The following is a 21,060-nucleotide window of genomic DNA, read 5'->3' as shown; positions in this document are numbered from 1 at the left end:
GCTTATTTTATTTTGTTCCTGGTGGTGGCTCAAGGCCTGCCCGGTGGCTCAGCTGTCAGGGCGGTGGGGCCGGGTCCCTCGGGAGCCCCCTCCTCCTTTGTCCCACACCCACCGCCGCGCTGCCGGGGTGATACGAGCCCTTATCGCGGCCCCCAGCCCCGAGCCCCTGGCTCACGGTCCCTTGCGGCGGGCCCGGGCAGCGCTGTGAGCCGTGTGTGTCACGTCCCGGGTGTTCCCTTCCCGCCGGGGCAGCTCGGCCAGCCCTCGGTCTCCGTCGTCCTGGCAAAACGACTGGCACTGACGGCGCTCGGGATGTGGGGCAGCAACCTCACCTTGGCTCCCCGGCCTCTGGTTGTTTTCAAGTGTGCTAGAGCCTGCTGGAAAAGCAACATCCAATAAAACCTGTGTGTGCGGATAATAAAGGACAAATACACTTCAGAAATGAAAGGCATAGAACAACAAGGAAAAGAATCATAAGAGTCTATGATTCTAAGGAAAAGGGGTTATGAGTGGGCAAGAGAAAGTTAAGGACAACACTGTTCTGGGTTACTTTTCCAAATATGCAATTATTTCTGCAGGAACTGTTATCCTGCTAGATGGCGGATCAGAAAATTGTATCTGCTAATAAACTATTGAAACAATTGAAGAGTGCATTTCTAGTCTTTAAAGTAAAAATAATGTATCTTCAAACCCAAAATACTACAGTTTGTGGTAGTCAAAAATTATGCTACTTTTATTAAAGCAAGGAAAATTAACTAGGACTCAGGATAACTTAATTTTGAAATTAATCTGTTGTGTGAGCATTGGTTGGCCAGAGACTCCACAGATAAACATTTTAAGCCCCCAGTAGCTTCATCACCACCTTTAACACCTAACTGTGAAAGAAACCCATCATTCGCAATCAGTCTGCTGGACAACCACTAATTTACCTGCTTTTACCCACAAGAAAAATGTAGCAGGTTACTTCATTACTGCCTGAACTACACTGAACTGCAGCCAGGCGTTTGCTATAAAACCAGGCAACACAGTAATAATGGCTTTGCTTGCCTGCCAAAGCCCCGTGGATCCTGTGCTCTCTCTATATATACCAAAGGAATAGGAAACTTTAAAATGTTTTATTTCAGGTATCTCAGTTTTGTGTCTGCTGAACAAACTTGATGATGTTCTTTCTTTAGTAATTAATCAAAGTTGTGAGATGTGGAACACTTTTGAAGTATCATTATTTCTGTTCATTCCGTAGCCATGCATTCTGTAATTTGAAAGCTTAGAAGAAAGACTTTCAAAACATTAATCTTCACTCTCTGTGCTTGTGAGGCTGTAAGACCCTTTGGTGATAAGGGGTACAGGTACAAAGGACTCTTGCAGACACTAAATGGAACAGGTGAATGTAGACAGTGCTTATATGTTAGACTTATCATCATAAAAGTCACAGCAGATAGAGAAAATGTATGGGCATTTGCTATCAGTGTAAAATTGCAACAGAGCAAGTTCCTGCTTGTCTTTTGAGGCATTGCACCTCCAGAGGTAATTTCTGCATCCACCCCACTTGGCTAACAAATTAGCAAAAGTGTCTCTGCAGCCCTTGCAGCCATTAAATGTACCTGTTTTCTGCTCATCCACAAATGGCCAACAATGTATTTTTTATCCTGCTAGGATGGGTGAAAAGAATTTAATTATTAAAAAATGGAGGCAGAGTTTGTACAGCAGGGAAAAGAATATGGTACCAAATCTTTGCTTGTAGAGGTCACAAGGACTTCAAGAGCTATTAGAAAAACTAGACCACCTACATAAAATATGCAACTGATGTTTAAATTAACTAACTTTACATAAGACTTTGGACAAATAAGAACATACACGTGAAAAACAGAGGTGGTGATGTGGAACAGCAGTTCTCTAAACTGCCATAAACTCAGCCATGCTTCACCATGTGCCTGTACTAATAATTCAGGTAGAACCTCAATATCCTGAATTGTGGTAGCATGAAGAGTAATGTGGATAAGTAGGGATTTATATGTATATTTTTATACCATGACATTTTTTCCCTTGTGGACCTTGAATGTCACAAATGGCACAAATACTTAGAACAAGGAGGTCAGCTTTTAGAGACTTTTTTCTTTGTGGATATATTAAAATCTTAGCACCTTCCACCCAGATATACAAAACCAGATTATATAACAGAAGACAAAAAGCAAGCAGTGATTACTTTCAGTTGATAAGCTGGAAAACCTGTAAAGCTAGTGAATCTAGCTCCCAGGATGTTGCTGGTCTGTTAAATAACCTTAAATAACTTGGCATTGTTTAAGGCAGGGCATATTTGTGTGCTTTGCTTAAGGTTCATTAATTCAGAGATACACAAGGAAAATATATTCAGTTTCACCTTATCCAGACAGATGTTGACTAAGTTTCCTCAGTACGAGCAGCAGTAGCTCAATATATTACAGGTTCAAATCTAACAAACTTTCATACATAGTGACCCCAAACTTTTCAGACGACAAAGGCAAGGGAAGGGGGAAAGACAAAATGAAGGAGAGGAAAATCCTTCTATTAAAGCTGGATACTTTGATATGGATTTGCACAATCCTACAGGATCTCTGTTGTCTGTTTTCTTGAAATGCTACTGTCAGCAGTCATTAGGCCTACAGGTCCCTATTAGCACAGACCATCTGCAATCCCACATGGCCTAAACCAAGTCTGGATGTAAACAATTCTGTAAGCCTGCTCAATCAAGCAGAGATTTACCATAGGGTGCTGGATTGGCAAGGCCCCTGCTATCAGCAATCCCAAAGCACTTGCAGCTTGACAAGGTGACATCCCATGGTATGTCCTGGAGCTCTCCCCTGATCCATTCTGCCAACATCAGGTTTCTCAATAGGGACCCAGGCTGACAACCCCATGATGGGCTTAGGTCACCTGAAGGTGATGCTGGAGTTGTAAAAGAGAAAGAAATTACAGTAAATCTTCTTTTGAATCCCAGTCTGCACATACAGTTAAGAGAGCTGGATTTCTTGCAGACCTGTCTTCTGGAGAGGGAGGAGAGAAAAAAGGTATTGCCTTACCTGTAGGCCAGGATGACAACAGACACGGGTAGTGACAGCACTTTGGTACTGCAAGACGGTGTGGGAAAAAGGTGGTACAAATTACTCAATGAAAGGGAATAGATGAGCAAACTAAAAATACATCTGCAGTTAAAAATCAGTATGAAACACCAGCTTAGACAATGTCCAAGATGTACCACAATTAAAAAAATTCACAAAGATTATGGAAAGCTGAATTTATTGTTAAGCTTGTGATTAAAACTCAACCAAAGAAAAAGTAAGTAGTAGTCTCATCTGTAATACTTCAGAATAGTGGTGGGTGCATGAAAATAAGTAAGTTGAACAACACAATACCTTGTTTATTACTAAAAAGTAGTTTTATCTAGCTAACAACCATGGAAATCCAATTTGCTAGTATTTATGTATACACTGGCAGCATCAATTGTTGTAATCTTTACAGGAACCTGTATTTTTAGGAAATGATATTGAATTTCCTGGAAAAAACAAATGATGAGTCAAGGTACAGGCAGTTTTAAAAAGAGTGTTGATGCAGAAAGGGAGGAACAGTTAATGTTTACAGTTTAAGTGGCCACCGAAATTACACGTTATCCTGAAAAATTACACTGAGCACTTGAATTGTAAACCTTTACAAATTTGTCTGTACTGCACTATCATTACAAAAAAAGCACCATATTCTTGCAATAAACTCTTCCTTTCATGTTTCATACACAAAAGGTATTTCATCTAGTTGTGTCAGCTTTAATGAGTAAAGATGAGCAACAGAAGTATGAATGAACAGGCAGTTTTACAGTTTTGGATTCGATACACCTGAAACACATAGGGTGCTCTGAAGATGATGGCAGTTTCAGAAGTTTAAGAGAAGTTTCAGCACAAGAAAAAAAATTGAAAACTTGTACCAGTACCCATGTGAGCACAGCTGTGTAATCAAATGTATATGGGAAAGGCTTATCTTGCAGGAGGAAGTCAGAGAATTGTGATCAATGGGACAGAGTCTAGTTTGAGGCCTGTATCTAGTGAAGTCCCTCGGGGGTCAGTACTGGGACTGGTATTAGTCAATATTTTCATCAGTGACCTGGATGAGGGAACAGAGTGTACCCTCAGCAAGTTTGCTGATGACACTAAGCTGGGAGGAGTGGCTGACACACCAGAAGGCTGTGCTGCCATTCAGAGAGACCTGGACAGGCTGGAGAGTCGGGCAGGGAGAAACTTGACGAAATTCAACAAGGGCAAGTGTAGAGTCTTGAATCTGGGGAAGAACAACCCCAGATACCAGTACAGGCTGGGGGCTGATCTGCTGGAGAGCAGTGTAGGAGAAAAGGAACTGGGGGTCCTTGTAGACAGGAGGATGACCATGAGCCAGCAATGTGCCCTTGTGGCCAAGAAGGCCAATGGCATCCTGGGGTGCATTAGAAAGGGTGTGGTTAGTAGGTCAAGAGAGGTTCTCCTCCCCCTCTATTCTGCATTGGTGAGGCTGCATCTGGAGTATTGTGTCCAGTTCTGGGCCCCTCAGTTCCAGAAGGACAAGGAACTGCTTGAAAGAGTCCAATGCAGAGCCACAAAGGTGATGAAGGGAGTGGAACATCTCCCTGATGAGGAAAGGCTGAGGGAGCTGAGTCTCTTTGGCTTGGAGGAGACTGAGAGGTGACCACATTAACATTAATAAATATGTAAAGGGCGAGTGTCTGGAGGATGGAACCAGGCTCTTCTCAGTGGTGTCCAATGATAAGACATGGGGTAATGGGTGGAAGCTGGAGTGTAAGGTTCCACATAAACATAAGGAAAAACTTTTTCACTGTGAGGGTGACAGAATACTAGAACAGGCTGCCCAGGGAGGTTGTGGAGCCTCCTCGACATTCAAAACCTGCCTGGCCACATTTCTGTGTGAGCTACTCCAGGGGATCCTGCTCTGGCAGGGGGGTTGGACTAGATGATCCTTCGAGGTCCCTTCCAATCCCTAACATTCTGTGATCAGGACAGTAAAAAGGAAAACAATCCAGCTTCCCAAAGTGTGAAATTAAAACACCATATTAAACAGCTGGTGCTAATCTGCTTTGCTTGAACAATCCTTTGAATTCATCCACATGCATACACCATGCTACCTTTAAAGATAGAAGCTCAGGGCTTAAAAATAACACACTTTTTAAAAGAGGTGTGTAGAGGGAGGGAAGAGGGACATTACCAAATGATCAGAAGGCCCCAATTTAAGGACCTTTTTCAAGTAGAATATTTAAAAGAAAAGAGAAAAACTTAAAGTACTTTTAATAGAACTCAACCAAGACAACGGGGTTTGCTGTGGAAGGGCGCAGAACTCTCATATTTGAAAAACAAACCATGTGCGCCACCTCCCGGGGTACAAAACGCAGAGCACAGGAACCACGCTCCCTCCTCCCGGATCTCCCAAGAAACCGGTGCTCTCTGAGTGGCTGGCTGCCTTAGGGACAGGGACATTGCATTTGTATGCCTTCTCCTTTTATAGTTTAGGGCAGTAGACCGAAAGAGTTCAAAATACTGCTTGAATCCGTTCCAGATGATCAGAAGTTTCATCTTCTCAAGGTAATGTGTTTTTTTCTGCCCAGTTTCTCTCCAACACTGAAATGAAATGACGGAAAGTTGAAGCAAGAATGTCTCAAGTTACTTGGGTTTAAGCAAGAAAAATCACCTGGGAGCCAAACTTGCCTGCCTCTTCCCTTTGCCTCAAGGTTCAGATGAGACCTAGAGCAGTTCTGCTTTCTTGTCAGGGCTAAAGCCAGAAGCTAGAATTGAAAGACCCAAAGCACTAGGAAGATTTGGATGGATATAATTTATTGTCTTGGAATTTCATCTTGATAGGATTTAAAAAGACACACTGAATAGGCTGAAAGTATTAATCATTTATTTTAAGCAGCACAAAACTTGATTTTTTACATAGTGTTTATCTGAAAATGGTAAGACCTGAAGTACAAAATATCAACTTTTGGAAAATTCAGTAATGAGGCTTGACAGTAAGTGGGATAGAGATCCTAATATCACCTGAAGACTGAATTTAAAACACTGGACCCCTTTTTCAAAGTTTTGATCCCATTTACCTTTCAGTCAATGTCATATCTCAGCTATTAAAAAAACCCAAAACAAATCAGGTGAACAAATGCCTCTACAAGATGGAATAATTTACTTAGAGGTGAAATCCTTTCCACACTTACTAAAGAACTATCAAATAAGAGCTGATGTAGTGTTAAAGTCTTAAAAGACTTCTGCATCTCCATATAAAATTTTTAATAAAAAATGTGAACTGCCTCTTTCAGATACATCTCATTTAAACACTCAACCTTTTATAGTTTATGCATACATACAGCATATTGGCTAGCATAGCAATTCTTTTCCAGGACATGCTGCAGTAATTCATGCCTTGTTGCTTTCCATAAATTGTCAGCTGTCTTTTCAGTACCACTTCAGCATGACTTTCTTGAGTCCATTTTTTTCCCCTCAGAATTTTCCAAAGGACAGCTGTGCTGCAAATACAGCCATTTAAACATTCAACTATGTAATTCCTCTTTAACAACACAGAATAAACATAGCCTTTGTAGGTTTGACATGGGCCTGTGAAAATTTCCCTCTTCAAAGAGGGATGTGATGAGAGGATGGTTACAAACCATGTAGTTTATTCAAGTATTTAGCCTAAGTACACATTGCTGTAAAATTGGAGCAGGCTGAGTTCCTCTACTGGAAAAAGCAGAAAGTGCCTCATTCAGCAAGAAGAGCCAACAGACAATAAGGGTCTACTACAGCTGGTGCTAGGACAAAAAACAGCAAGGCCTTCAAGGATGAGGCCGTCATCTGTTTAAGGAATAGCACTAACTCTCCCAGCTTCTTGTGGTCTTCCCCTCCACCCCTGTACTTCCTAAGGACAGAGAATCAGTGAGGAAGACCAATCGGTTAAATATTTCCAAGTGGGAAGTGAAAGAGGTCTAGGAAACACAGTAAAATGCACAAAGGAATTCTTTGCACACAGACAAATTCAGGGACCACTGACACAGATCAAATTTTGGCTATGATTCTCCTCCTAATACTAATGAAAGTATTTTCAACATTGAGTTAATGTCTATAAAGCCTTATGCACTGCTTTAAAAAAAGTCTGTGAATGGTCACCAAGGAAAAGGTATCTTTTGTTAGAAGGCTGAATTTTTGATATAGAGGTCTGCAGCTTTTATGAACTTTTTTTTTGGGGGGTGGGGGGAGGCAGGAGAATGAGGATGCCATAATACAATCAGAAAAACTGGAAGATTTACAGCCAGTGAATTAGTAGGACAGCAGCTACACTAAAGTACTTCAAGTTATAATAATTTTTTTTTTTTTTTTTTTAAGGACATAACACTTATTAATGGCTATTTGCTTTTAAATGCTGAACATTACCTTCTCTGTTTTACTTTCCCACTAGTTTAAAACAAATTATGCATGTGCCTTCATAGTCTAATCTAAAAATCCTGGTATTAAAAAAAATACACAACCATAAACCAAAGCTGGATACAGTAAAAAGAAAAAAAGCAAACACAAACCATTCTTATTTTACTGCTGTACAGTCATTGATGTCAACATGTTTTAAAATAACCTGTTTTTTTGCTTACAGACTATCACTAGGAATGAGACAAAGCACTATATTATATGGAGAAGAGAATATTCAGTAACTGGCCAATGATTTCACCTAAAGATGATTGTGGCCTTTATTCACCTGCGAGTGGGTAACTCCCAGTAGCAGCAATAGGCACCTCAGAGTACACTGGCTTTCAAATTATTCAGACAAGTGAACCCTTACAAAGAAGCCTGGTGACTGACCGACCTTACACTCACAGCTTGTCAGCAACTGCAAATGCTCTCCCATTCTGCTCTACCAAGGTGACTCAGCCTTGATCTGGAAGTCTGGAAGAAGACTCCATTATTTAGCATCTCCACATTTCACAGTGCCAGCCAGCTTCAGCTCACTGTAGCCCCTCTGCCAGTTAGTGCAAGTTGTAGCAGCAGCTTTTGCAGCTCAGATCCCTGTCATCAGGGCTTCGGCTGAAACCAACAATTCTATTTCAGAGGATGCTCCCGAGGAGCCATTACCTGAACTCTGGATTACTCATGAGCCTGGACTAATGTCTGAATAGGCACCAAAAGCCAGAGAATTTGACTGGCTCAGAAGACTGCTCAAATCCCATTACCAGTCTGTCTTCACTTCTCTGAACAGCAGCAAGAACTTCAGCAGGCAGAAATGAACAATTTAAGTATATGAGAGTCAAGTTTGACAGGAACGAATGTCTTGGTAAATTGTATGGACCTTTCTTAAAAGGTTCAATCCATTATGCTCTTACAGTTTTTAACAAAGTGAAGTTAAGAACAGCTTACTTATTTATCTTTTCATAATTTCTCTACTTTCCCCTCCACAGGGCACTATACCAGCCTGCTTCACCATGCAGCTCATATTACTACTTATATAAATAAAAGTCTCATGTCTGAAATCAGGATATGAAAACCAACCGAACTTCTTGTTGGAAACCCCAACCAAAATCAAATAAGCTTTCAGCAGCACAGCCATTCTGGATTATCAGAAAACTTAAGAACCACTCTTTGAAAAAAGTGCTGTATTAAGCAACTCTCATAAGCATTTTCAAATTTAAAAGAAAAATGTTAGTATACAAATGACTCATCCTTCAGTGAAACAGAGCCAACTGATACACAGCAAGTAATTTGGTAGAATACCCATAGGTTGACTTTTGCTGATAAAGAGTTAACTTGTTAAGCAACAGATATATTAACAAGAGATACCAAAACTGATAGCTCTATGATTACCACTAGTTTACCCCTACAGCATCAAGGCTGAGAACTGGAATGGTACAGTGCCTTGATATATTGCGTTTAGGTTGATCCAACAAAGAAATCCTAAATACAAGCTCTTTTGCCTTGAAAACGGAACAATCTCCTCTAACAAACTTCTTTTACAGAACCTGAAAAAAAGGCTTATTAAAATTCTTCATCTGTTTTCTTCAGCATTTAAATTGAGACAAAAAGCCCATGATAATGTTTCTAAAACTTGTGAAGGCAGTGGGATAGAACTAACATATTCCCATGTCTGAATTCAGGTTTAACTACTTGAACTCAGATCACAAATCCCTAATGACTGAACTGATAGCATCAATTATCTAAAAGGCTGCATCCAATGAAACACAGCTTTCTGACATGTTCACGGTACATGGCATTATATTCACATTAGGAAAACAGTGGTTCTGCAAGAAATATTGATATGTAGGCAAGGAATGACTTGAAGTCTTGTGATGTGGAGAATCCTGTCTTCCATAATAAAGAGAGAGTATTTTCCAGCACCATAATGCCTCAAAGCTCTGGTTTTTGGCCCCCTGTATTTTTTTTAAGGTATGGTTTAATCTTACCTCTTAAGTTAGTTAACAGGATTATAAAATATCTCACAGCATTCTCCTTAAAAAAAACCAACCAAACAAACAAAAAACCACAAAAAACCCCACAAAAAATACCAAGGAAAGAGATCACTAGTAAGACACTTGGTAACACTGTAGTCTATCACTGTATTTCATCTTTCATAGAAAAATGCTCAAGTGCATTATTTTTCTTAATGTGCTATAGGCTAAAAATGAACCCTCAAGGGTTTCTATTGCTCTTGTTGCCAGAGCAACGATGCAATGCTCACCTGAATATCTGCCAGTGTAAGTATCAATTTACAAGCTGAGATGAAGTTTGTGCTGCTAGCAGATGTCACTATGCTAAAAAATGCTAACAGCATTTTTACTATAAGCGAAATTTTAGTGGCAAGGGATGCCATGAAAACTCAGGAATATATTACAATTTCCTTTGTGCTATTTGATTATTGCTCATATAATTCAAGTGTTTCTATTAAAATGTCTTGACCAATGACATTAACAGTGAAAGGGTAAAACTGAAAGGCTTTTATATGAAATCTAATGCACTGAAAAGACTTCACTAAGCAACTCAGAAGAAATCTCACTTGTCATTAGAAAGCATACTAGGAATCTTTCCCAATAAATTCCTTCCTAAAACTCTTCATGGTAAGGAGGTAGGAGGAGCTGGGGAGATGGGAGCAGCTAAGACACATTTTAAGGGCAGATAAGTGTTAATACTTTCTGAATTGAAAATGAGCTCATTGTTTACCACTCCAACAATCCAAACATTCCCACTGTTTCTGTTTGAAACAGGTGACAGAAGCATTATGCATATTACTAAATCAAAGAAGAAAGAATACAACTTTGAAATTATTTGTTAAGTCTCAAACCAAACCCAGCAGGATGATATGGAACTGAATTACAGAGTTGGAAACATCACTCTTTTTACAGCGAAGTCTATTTCTTTAAGAAAAATTCGAAGGAATTTGTTGTTATAACAAGTACTAAAAATTCTAACTGTAAGAAATTTGGAGAGAGATGTATGGAAAATAGGGAGGATTTACCTAGGCCCTATAGTTTCTTACATTCCTTATAATTTGTCATTTTTTCTCCATAAAAACTAAGAGGTAGAGGAAGATAAAAGCAAACTCAAGATTTCCTTCTATTTCCAACTCCTAATTCCCAGAGAAATTATTCTCAGACCTTGGATTACAACACCAATTATTTAACTCTATTCAGACAAGCAATCTGAAAGTGCAAGAAGTAAAAAGGAAAGAAAACCATAGGCACTTCCAGTTACAAAGTGAAATACACAAATTAGTTAAAAAAACCCCAACAACAGTGCTTTATTTTCCCACACATTATGTGCATCTCTGTAAAAGCACCATTTCTGAAAAAAAAAAATAAAATCTTTGCTTATTCCATGCAGAGTTAGATGCAGAGGCAGTGTGAATCAGAGTTATATGAAGGGATTATATGCAGGAAATTTTCTAAGCAAGGGATTGGGAGAGTCAGAGCTAAGCTTCCTTTATTTTCTTCTCCTTGTTACTCACACAGATATGCAAACTGCTCTGCTACCAAAATGCAAAGGAATTTTTTGCCTTTTTTTTTTTTTTTTTTTTTTTTTTTTTTTTTTTAACAGATAACTAATAGTTACCACCAGGTTCCTCAACCTCACGTTGTTAATCTTTCAAGCCCACTATGCCACTGTTACAGAAAAGCGTTGAAGGTCCTGCAATGCTCACTGACTAGATACAAGAAAAAAATTATCCTACCTGTAAAGAAAATACCATTTTCTGACCTCAACATTAAGATGTAGGCTTGCACAATGGAGGTCTGGTCAAATATATTCTTCCCTGCTCTCTCCCACTATTGTTTTCAGTCTCACCACTTCTGTTTCCAGTGTTTGTTTTCAGACAGTCAGTACACATGCTTTTCATATGATTGAGACACCAGTGAAGCTAAACTAAACACCTCCAACCGCCGTTCAAGGTGAAGAACAAGCCAGCATCAAGACCTTCACTTCACAGTCTGTCCATTAAGACAGATATTTTTGCCTTCTACTTCTGGGTTGCTGAGCTCAGCCAAAAAAAAAAAAAAAAGGGTTGTCTTTTCTCTTTTTTTTTTTGTTTTTTGTTTTTTGTTTCCTTTTTGTTCTACGCTCACTAGGAATACCAAAAGAAATGGCAGAAGATGGACCTTAGCTTTATCCTCTGTCCATACATATGCAGACCAGCCTTTTCTAAATACCAGTCATCCTCAACTGAAAAATTCTGTCACGGTTTGACTCAGGATCGACAACTGAAAGGCTTTTTTAGTGCACCAAGTGGAAAGTTACAAAGTGCTAATTTTTACAAAATCCACTATTTTGAAGCCAAGGAGATGCATTTGGCTGGATGGAGCATCTTGTGCTTCAAGAGCAGTTCTAAGCCACATGCTAACCAGTGGTAGCATCTTGGTAAACTGAAGAGAGGTAGTCTTGTTTTACACTAAGGCTGAACATGTTTGTTTCCCAGTTTTCACCTCCTCAAACTACTTTGTAGTGACACTCGGGAAGGGTGACCCTCTCAAGTGGCAGCAGTGATCTTGGGAAAAAACCCCACAAACCAACAATTCTTCTTGACCTCACTTGTTTTTCTCTGCCGCTTAAATCTGACCTTTCTCCCTCCCCCGCACCATGAGCAGAGTTTAAAAATGAAGTAATGTAAACAGAAAGCAATATCCATTTAATGCTGTTAATAAGAGAGATAATTTTTTTTTTTTTTTTTCTCTTTTCTACAGTCAGGGCTTGATTAGTTAGAAAATACTGACAGCTCCATTATTTTGTGAAAGAGAGATGGACAATTTCGTTCAGACAGTGGAAGAACATTATGGTGAGTTTTTTCCTTTTTTTTTTTCCTTTTTTTTTCTTTTTTTTTTTTTTGTTAAAAGAAGGTACTGTTGAGAGCATAAAGGCTCATAGTACAGCAGTAGCAAACCCAGTACTGTAGCACTTCAAAGGTGGTAAACAGTGCTTTGGTTCAGAATCAGTGTTAGAAAATAAAGCTTAAAAAGTTAAGATGCAGGATATTTGGCAGGATTTCAACAGCAATTTGTAGTGACCGTAGAAAGGACTGAGGCATTGGCTTATTCCCCTTGGCAAAGTACTTTGTTCTTCATTCTGAGTCCCAGGTTTCACGATCAAGTTTTTCATTTCCATCGATGACGCACTAAGGAGGATTCATCATTGACCACGTCATTGTCAGTGTAGCGATGCTGACATCGTGGTGGGATAAGCAGCAGGATGGTCAGTACTAGGAGGATAATTCCACACAGGCTCATGAGAGCATAGGAGGCAATCCACAGCACTGGTTCACGGAATGTAAGGCTAGAAACACAATTGCTTGCAACATCTGCAGTTGTGAAGGGGCCTTCAATCTCAGATACTGGAGAGCCATCAACTTCTGAGAAATAACAAAAAGAAAAACATTAAGTCTTAGACACAATGTAAAAGCACGTAACAGAAAAATCTAGCCTAAATATGTATATATCCCTTTTCTTCCATCACTGTATGCCTCAGCATGCTTGTATTTTATTGCATTTCTCAATGAAATGAGGAGCGTAAGGAGATCATGATGCGGATGCCACCTCCCAGGATGTGTTCAAGGCCAGGTGGGATGGGGCTTTGAGCAACCTGGTCTTGTGAGAGGTGTCCCTGCCTATTCAGGGGAGTGGGAACTAGATGGTTTTTAAGGTCCCTGCCAATCCTAGCCGTTCTATGATTCCATTATGTGATTCTATGATACTCCCACCTCTGCAGAGGCTGTCAGCAAGAAAGCAGACATTTAAATCAGGACTCCCACAACCAAATTAAAGCCTAGGCCACTGGATCACCTTTTCTCTCTAGACTAACCTTTCAGACATGCCAATTTGACACAGCTTAAAAATCCTACACCACCTACATTGGAGTAAGTTGGAGCCTGGGCAGAATTACATGTTTCTGGCATTCACAACCCCCTGGAAGAGTACCTCAGATTATTCTTACATCTTCTGTGTTTGCTGTCTCCACAGCATGCAGGATCATTAGCTTCACAGATACCCAAAACGACTGTATCCTAAACTCAAGGTGCAGGGTGCAAGGAAGCACAGATACTTTTGTGAGTGGAGGTAAAAATTCAGAAGGAAGAGGAGGTGAAGCAGGACAGCTGTACAGAAAGGGGAGTGTTGGAGAGGAAGGACAATGTCAGGAGTAAGGAGCTGGGGCTTGAAGAAGCAGTGCTTTGGGCAGGGAGGGAGAAGCTAACCAAGCAGCTTGAAAAATGGAGATGACAAAGCTAAGATGAGAATCATGTGCCTCAGCAGCTGTTTTCGAATGGCCATCCATCTCAGTAACATGACAGACTGATCGACTTGTTTCATTACCATGACAAACCCCTGCTTGTTAAACCAGTATCTGCTAAAAAGGATTATCCTGCCCATGGTTGTCACAGTAACCGTGGCAAGCACAGCAACGTTCCCCTGAGTTGTGGACAGGGCTACGGGTATTGTAAAGGCAGAGCAAATGAGTTGCCTAGGGCAACAAAATATTCAGCACATTTTGGACCTGCAAGTTCACCAGCCAGGGAAGGATGGATACCTTTCAGCTTGCTAGGGGCAACTAGAAGCCTGCAGTTAGTACTCTCTCTGCATTTTAACAAGTCTTCTGACAGTTGTAATTCACTTTCCTACTCAGATACTTCCAAGAAACATTTGTGTACTTCTTATAAAGGCCTCAGTTTTAACCTTCCTGCTTAGTTTCTTGTTCATTTTACACACAGATACACTCTTGCCAAATTGTAAGTGACCCTGCCTACTGAAAACAGCACTTCTTATTTACACATATCTTAAGATACATCTCCTGAAAGCATGTTTAAAGAGATTAGCATAAAGGACCCTTTGGAAGGAAGAGGGGAGCCTGGGTTTGGAGAGGAAGGAAGGTGGCCTTTAAGGTTATTTGTGGAGAAACAAATGCAGAATAGATTGGCTGCTTCACCTGCAATTTATTGAGAAAGATTTTAGTTAGCATTCAGTCCTTGACCTTCCAACACCTCTTATTAGAAGGTTTAAGTCTCATTAGATTTCATTCAACTTTATTGTGGGCTGTTGCTGAAAGAGACAGTCCTGCTTGCCTGCACTCCTGTCCCTCACTGCCTCTTTTGTATTGTGCTAGTGACTGCAGAGAGAGTCAGGCTAACTCACTGATCTGATGGAAAACCAACCTGGCATAACAAACAAAATGCCCAGACAAGGAATTTTATGTAGGGTCATTTAACTGAACCAACCCGTCACCAGCTGTAAGCATGGGAAGACTTCTTTAGCAGCAATGTGCTGTTGGAGTGGAGTGGGTGAAACTGAAGCTGCACCCACAAGCACCCTAACACCAGTGAACACCAAATGCATACTCTTTTAGCTCATCAGATGGTAATAAACTAGCCTGTGCATCCTGTATCATCATCAGATCTTTTACAAGACACTGCTGTTACATAGGCATGGTAAGGGAGCTGCACAGTAATGGACAGACTTGTAAAAGACTATCTATAAGGTCTGTGGTAGAAATCCATTTTTTTCAGAGTCACAGTATTGCACTTTGTCTACCATCCAGTTGTTTCTTCTGGACCTCTAACCCCGACACTACTTCATCTTTCTCTATGAAGTTCTGCAGCAAAACCAAACTAAACCACATTTAATACTAATGTGAGTCCTCAGAATGACTGGTTAAGAATTTAGTATTTTGAAGATGTTCTGGTTTGAGCTAGGATGAAGCCACTTTTCCTTTTACTGATTTTTTTTCCTTCAGTAAGCTTTCTTTAACTAGTAGCAGAGTGTTCCAGCTAGGGATGAGCACAAACAGTGGAATGCTTTTGTAACTGCTGGGTCTTCAAGGTCACACCTTCACTCTGCTGACGCAGACACTACGGGGAGATCTATGGCCCCCCTGTAGGAGGCTGAGTTAGACAGACAGCAAAACTGGCCAGAGATATTCCATTCCATATATCTATGTAAGCTCAGAGGAAGGTCAGAGATCACAGAAGACAACTTCCTTCCTGCTTCATCTTCCCTTCTCTTCCATCCATGGCCAGTGTCCCGGGAGGACTCCATCCGTCCATCAGCATCGACCCCCAGGCTGGAACTCTCCTGACCCTCATCACTCTGTACTTTCTCCAGCAGCAGCTCCGGCACTTTTCAGGACTGTTCCCAGCTCAGGAGATGCTGGGGTAGTTGCTGGGTGTAGGGGTAGGTGAGAGGGGTTTTGTACATTCCCTGAAAACATTCATATATAGTTGTATAATTTTTCTTTAATCATTAGTGTTTAATTAAAGCTGTGTAGTTTAGTTTTCAATCCAGCAAAGTCTCTCTCTCTCTCTCCTTCCCTACCTGGGTGTGGGGGGGAGGGGATTGAGAGCATTGTTGTCAAACCTGAGTCAAACGGTGACAGAAAAAGTGGAGGGGAAAAAAAAAAAAGCAGCACAATTTTCCACCTTGGAAATAGCTTTGAAAATAAACAGTCCCTAATTACTCATTATTTGGCTTGAGTACAGCAATTACTGCTATTAAAAAGGCAATGCAAAACTGTTGCCATAGTGGCTGACATTTGAAATTACATTCTGAGAATGCCTGATAGCAGCACAGCCTCTGCTTTTTTCCCTCCAAAAAGAAAAGTTTTCCCTCACCCTCTTCCACCACCAGAGAAACTGAGAGGAAATTAAAAGAGGGGAAATTTGCCTAAATTGTTCAAACAAGCCTTTAACATAAACTAACAGTCACACACACTTAGCATATTACACATTAGCTGAATTAGGATATTTTGGCATATTTTTATTAGAACATACGGTGGTAGCTACCTACAGTAAGTTCTTGACCTTGAATAAATGTGATTTTCTTCATTATTGATGATTACAGAAAGAAAATGGCACCTCTGCAGCAATGCTGTTTTATACACACTCTCACTTACACTCTTGGGTGGTTTGGAAAGGAAGCAAACCTGAAGTTAGGTCAAAGTAATTATAAAAATGTAAATGAGCCCCTGGAAGTCACCTAGTCCAGCCTCCTCCTCACTGCAGGACTGTCACCATCAACAGATCAGGTCAGCTGCAGCCAGCCAGGTCTTGTAAAACTCTGAGGACAGTGCTGTACCAACCTTCCAGGTGAAGACGAAATTCCTCATGTCCAGCTGGAACCTTCCTGATACACTGGTGGATGTTGCCCTTTGTTACGTAGTTTCACTTACACTCACCCTTGGCTGGTATTCAACTTGGGGCCCACCATAATCCCCAGTTCTTTTTCCACAGGATTGCTATTCAGCCGGTCCCTTCCCAGACTGTACCCATGCATGGTGTTTTTCTGTTCAAGGTGCAGAGCTTTGCACTTCTGTTCACTGAAACATTTGAGGTTTCTGCTACTCAGTCCTCCAGGTTACTGAGATTCTTCTGGACTGAAGCTTTGTTATTCGTCATGTTATCTATTCTCCTGAATTTACTGCCCACAAATTTCGTTAATTCTGTCTCATCACAGTTTAGTGTAGAAGTAATTTATGATTACAGTGCTTGGTGCATTTATTACCTACAAAATACCCAAGTCTTACTCCTAAGATCTTCTCACTTACTACAGAAATACTAGGGGTGTAATTGTGCTTGATGCCAAAGTACCATTAAGTTGCTTGATTAATACTAATTGGTTGATCTGAACATCTTCTCTCACGAAGGGACCTGATCCAAACCCTTTCCTAGTCATCCTGTAAACAGTAGGATATCCTTGAAATTAGCAACAAGCAACTTGAAACAATTTGAAATTAGTAACGGGCAGAATAAGCCTTCAGGGGTTTCACAAAATGAGGAAAAAGCACATTTCCTGCTACAGTGGAATGGCTTCCCACAGCCTTCTTTCTAACTCTCTTCATTCTTGCTACATCATGGAGAATGAAAATAGTGCGAGTACTGTGGGATAAGCCAGTTCTCATCTCTAGTCAAGTCCCAGTAGAAACTTAGGAGTACAATGAAGACTTTTAGTTCTGTTCCCACCATTTTTGCATTCAGCATATACCTGTTTAATATCTTTTAAAAACACAGGTGTAAATTTAGTGTTAATACTCTTGTAAACAAGAAAGCGTAGGTCATTGCAAAGCCACACCAGATGGTCTTTATATTTGTCTATTTCTGAAGATTTGTGCCACCAGTAATTCAATTTACTTTATGCCCATGAGCAGACTAAAAAGCTCCAAATAAATGACATTAATACAGTTGCTGTGGAGGACATGGCTGGCCTCCACAGGAAGCCAGTTAGCTTAATCTCTCACACTGTACTGACTGCTAACCACTCACAGTTGTGGTTTTCTGATGAAAGTAGTGTTAAATATGGAAACCACAAGCTGTGAAGAAGGGAATTCAAAATAACTGCCACATCCAGCAAAATGTCATCTGCCCTTGGGGATGGAGTCTGGTAAATCAGTCTATCTTGACTCAGTCAGTGGCTTGTGTCACCTGATTTGTCAAGAAGCTAATTTCTTAGAATGCTAAGTTAGACACACGCATGAAACATGGACAAAGAAACAAAGAGGAAATGCCTTCTAGCACCAGCTGGGTATCATCATGTGTCCAAGCTCATATAAATTCAAATTTGATTTATATTCAGCAAACTCAGTTCTTCCACTCTGGATGAGGCTGTCAGAACTACATTAAATGGCCAGACTCTACACTTCTATGTAGCAATATTAACATTAAGGTGTTATTATGGTTCCCTGACACTGTTTTCACAACAAAGATGTGCTGTCAAAGCAGTTCTTATGAGCACCAGCTGGCTTGTGTCCCCTGCTGACCACATGTTGGTCAATATGCTCCCTTAAAATGCCCCCTCGTCTCTCCATGAATGGCTGCAGCAAGGCAGGGACAGAAGGCAGCTCTACACTTGCTAAAATCACAGTCAGGAAGCACAAGGAAGAATGAAAGGCAGGAAAACCTGGTCTGCTGTATTTGTCTAGCTACACTTTCCTTCCAGATGCATTCAAAATGTGTCTTTCATCTCTGCATGGCACCTAATAGAGGTCTTCATTAAGCAACCCACATCAATACCCAGATTTTCTTTTATAGCGAGCTCAAAGGTGACAATTTTGAACCCATTAACAATGGAGAGATTAAACAAAAAAAGGGAAAGAAAAGAAGAAAAAAAAAAAAGCTTTTAAAATGCCCTGGAGCTACAACTCAGCTAGCTACTATCTCTTTTTCTTTCCTCAATTACCTGGTTGCATTACGAATTTAAGTACTTTCTGCCCTTAACCTCTCTAACACAAATAATGGGTATTAAAGATGCACTGTCAGTCTTAGTCCTCTCCTGATGCAAATCTGAGGTGATAAAATGTTTTTCAGGGTATAGACCACTTCTTTTTGGGACAGAGACTTGCATTTGGGCACGTGTCATTTACCTTCTCTCCCACATGTATATTCTTGTGGTGCCAAAGCAATGTCTTATCAATAATGAGAGGAAACCCCAAAAGTTTTGATTTTAGCTACCCATGGTGAGATAAGAGACACTGAAAAAGTGAGAAAGGTGTAAAATCAGCCCAAAATCATTAGCTTTTTCACATTTTCTCAGCAACTAATTAAAAAATTAATGCTTACACTGAGAAACCTATTGGTTTAGAACCAACACAAACACTAAAAGTCTTAGTTTGAGTTCCATTTTCATCTTAGCTCTTTCTTTGAGCATTTCTGAAAGGCTGAAAAGTCACAATTTACATTAAGAGAAAAGTGTGAGTAATGTACTTCACTGCACATTGCAAAAGTTCATTGAAGAATCCATTTATCTGCAAATCAGAAGAGGAACTAGACAAAAATGAAGCTGCACTAAAAACAAGGACAAGTCTTGTGTAACTGTTGGGCAAACCACAGAGACAGATGTCTCAGAAAGATGATCTTCTCTCAGAGGGAAGAACACAGCAAAGATACCCAGAGCTGAGGCTGATTTAATTCACATCACAAGATTGTTGCATGCAATACAGCTTTTTCTTTTTTTTTTTTTTTTTTTTCTCCCCTTGAAATCTGAATAGCTTGGGATTGCTCAAAAATCACAGAATCCTAGAATGGTAAAGGTTGGAAAAGACCTTAAGGTTAAGGTTGGAAAAGCCCATCAGGTTCCAACCTCCCTGCTATAAGCAGGGACACCTCATACTAGACCAGGGTGCATAAGCCTCATTCAGCCTGGCCCTGAACACCTCCAGTGAGGGGGAATCCACAACCTCCCTGGGCAACCTATTCCAGTGCCTTACTACCCTCACGGTGAAGAATTTTTTTCCTGATATGTAACCTAAAACTCCCCTCTTTCAGTTTAAAACTGTTACCTCTTGCCCTCTCACTACACCCTCTGGTGAAAATATACACACTTCATGAGTAACCATGATTTTCCCCATTAGACAAGTGGCAAAAGCCTTTCTCTGAGAGCAGCAAGTGTTCCCTCACTCACCAATACCTGAGCAATATTTCTCTTACCTGCACAAGGACTCACTGCAAAGCCCACTCTCTTCTGGGCTCTGTCAAATATTACATAGAAGCCTTCCATGACTGTAGCACCAATAACTAAAGCATTTGTGGAGGAAGAGATGCCAAATCGGTAGCACTGTAAATTGTCTCCTATTCCAAGGATGGGTTGAATGTAAAGCTATTAAAACAAACAAGAAAATAAAAAAGCCAGAGGGTAAAAAACAATACCACATAGTACTAAGAAGTTCACACTTTTTGATTTTTACACTGAAACCCTTGAACTCCACTGGAAATAGAGAATTAACAGGGGCAAACAGATTTCATCAAATGATTAAAAAGTGGTCAAAAGTTACATGCAGGTAAGAGGTAAAGCTCTTGGATTCTAAGCTTAAATTTGAGCACTATAAGTCACTATGTGAAGGTCAATGGCAAATTAATGAATGCCACTTTTAATTGTATTTTCCATGAGGGAAAGATAGGTGAGAAAGAACTTGGGATATGAACTCCAATTAGAGCATAATTTTACTATTAAAAAATTACTGGGATGGAATTGATCCAGAGAGCATTCAGTGTTAACTTCAAGTCTCTAAATTCATAAATTCAAGTCACATTTTATGCCTTATCTCCTTAGGGAAGATGAAGGATTGCCAAGATACATGATCAATACAGAAAAAGCTTATCACAAGGTTTTACTGTGTTTGAAGTTAAAATGTACTTTAAAAGTTCGTTCTCCCCTTTGCCCCTGACCATCCCCTAAGGTAAAATATTGTATTGTACTGAAAGAGGATACTAGCCTGTATTGTAACCTGCAGTGGGGGTGGGCGGAGGGGAGGCAGAGAGGAAAAAAAAAGGCACATTATATTCTAAAAGCTGAGATGGAATATTAATGCAAGATAACCCAAGTTAGAGAAACTCCTGAAGAGATCTCATCGTCTTATTGCCTGGACTGTCATATGCAGAAGTGCTCAGAATGCCAGAAAAAACAAATCAATTTGCTTTCCAAAATGAGAAGATCAAAATAAGCAGAGACATTCTGTATTGACATCTTATGTGGCTATAGCTTGTGAAAATGAAACAAAAACTTGCTGTTTTCCCAGAAAATTAGAAAAAGTCATTCCCAACTACATGGAC

General features: G+C 40.2%; 2 protein-coding genes across 2 annotated transcripts in view; both read right to left on the bottom strand.

The window, feature by feature from the left end:
- The window catches only part of FAM3B (family with sequence similarity 3, member B), a 19,940-nt gene extending 11,333 nt beyond the window's left edge, over positions 1-8,607 (bottom strand). Inside the window, exon 1 of the mRNA XM_010000449.1 lies at positions 8,550-8,607. Within this exon, the coding sequence (XP_009998751.1) occupies positions 8,550-8,607 (58 nt within the window). The remainder of the gene's footprint in view (positions 1-8,549) is intronic.
- A 3,756-nt stretch (positions 8,608-12,363) lies between these two features.
- The window catches only part of BACE2 (beta-site APP-cleaving enzyme 2), a 221,514-nt gene continuing 212,817 nt past the window's right edge, over positions 12,364-21,060 (bottom strand). The window contains exons 8-9 of the mRNA XM_010000448.1: positions 19,939-20,107; positions 12,364-12,885 (exon numbers count right to left, since the gene is read on the bottom strand). Of these exons, the coding sequence (XP_009998750.1) occupies positions 12,632-12,885; positions 19,939-20,107 (423 nt within the window). The 3' untranslated portion in view covers positions 12,364-12,631. The remainder of the gene's footprint in view (positions 12,886-19,938; positions 20,108-21,060) is intronic.

Source organism: Chaetura pelagica, unplaced genomic scaffold (genome assembly GCF_000747805.2).
Source record: "Chaetura pelagica isolate M959 unplaced genomic scaffold, ChaPel_1.0 scaffold244, whole genome shotgun sequence".
Classification (NCBI taxonomy): domain Eukaryota; kingdom Metazoa; phylum Chordata; class Aves; order Apodiformes; family Apodidae; genus Chaetura; species Chaetura pelagica.
Note: the sequence above shows the minus strand (reverse complement) of the source record. Positions and strands in the feature narration are given on the sequence as shown.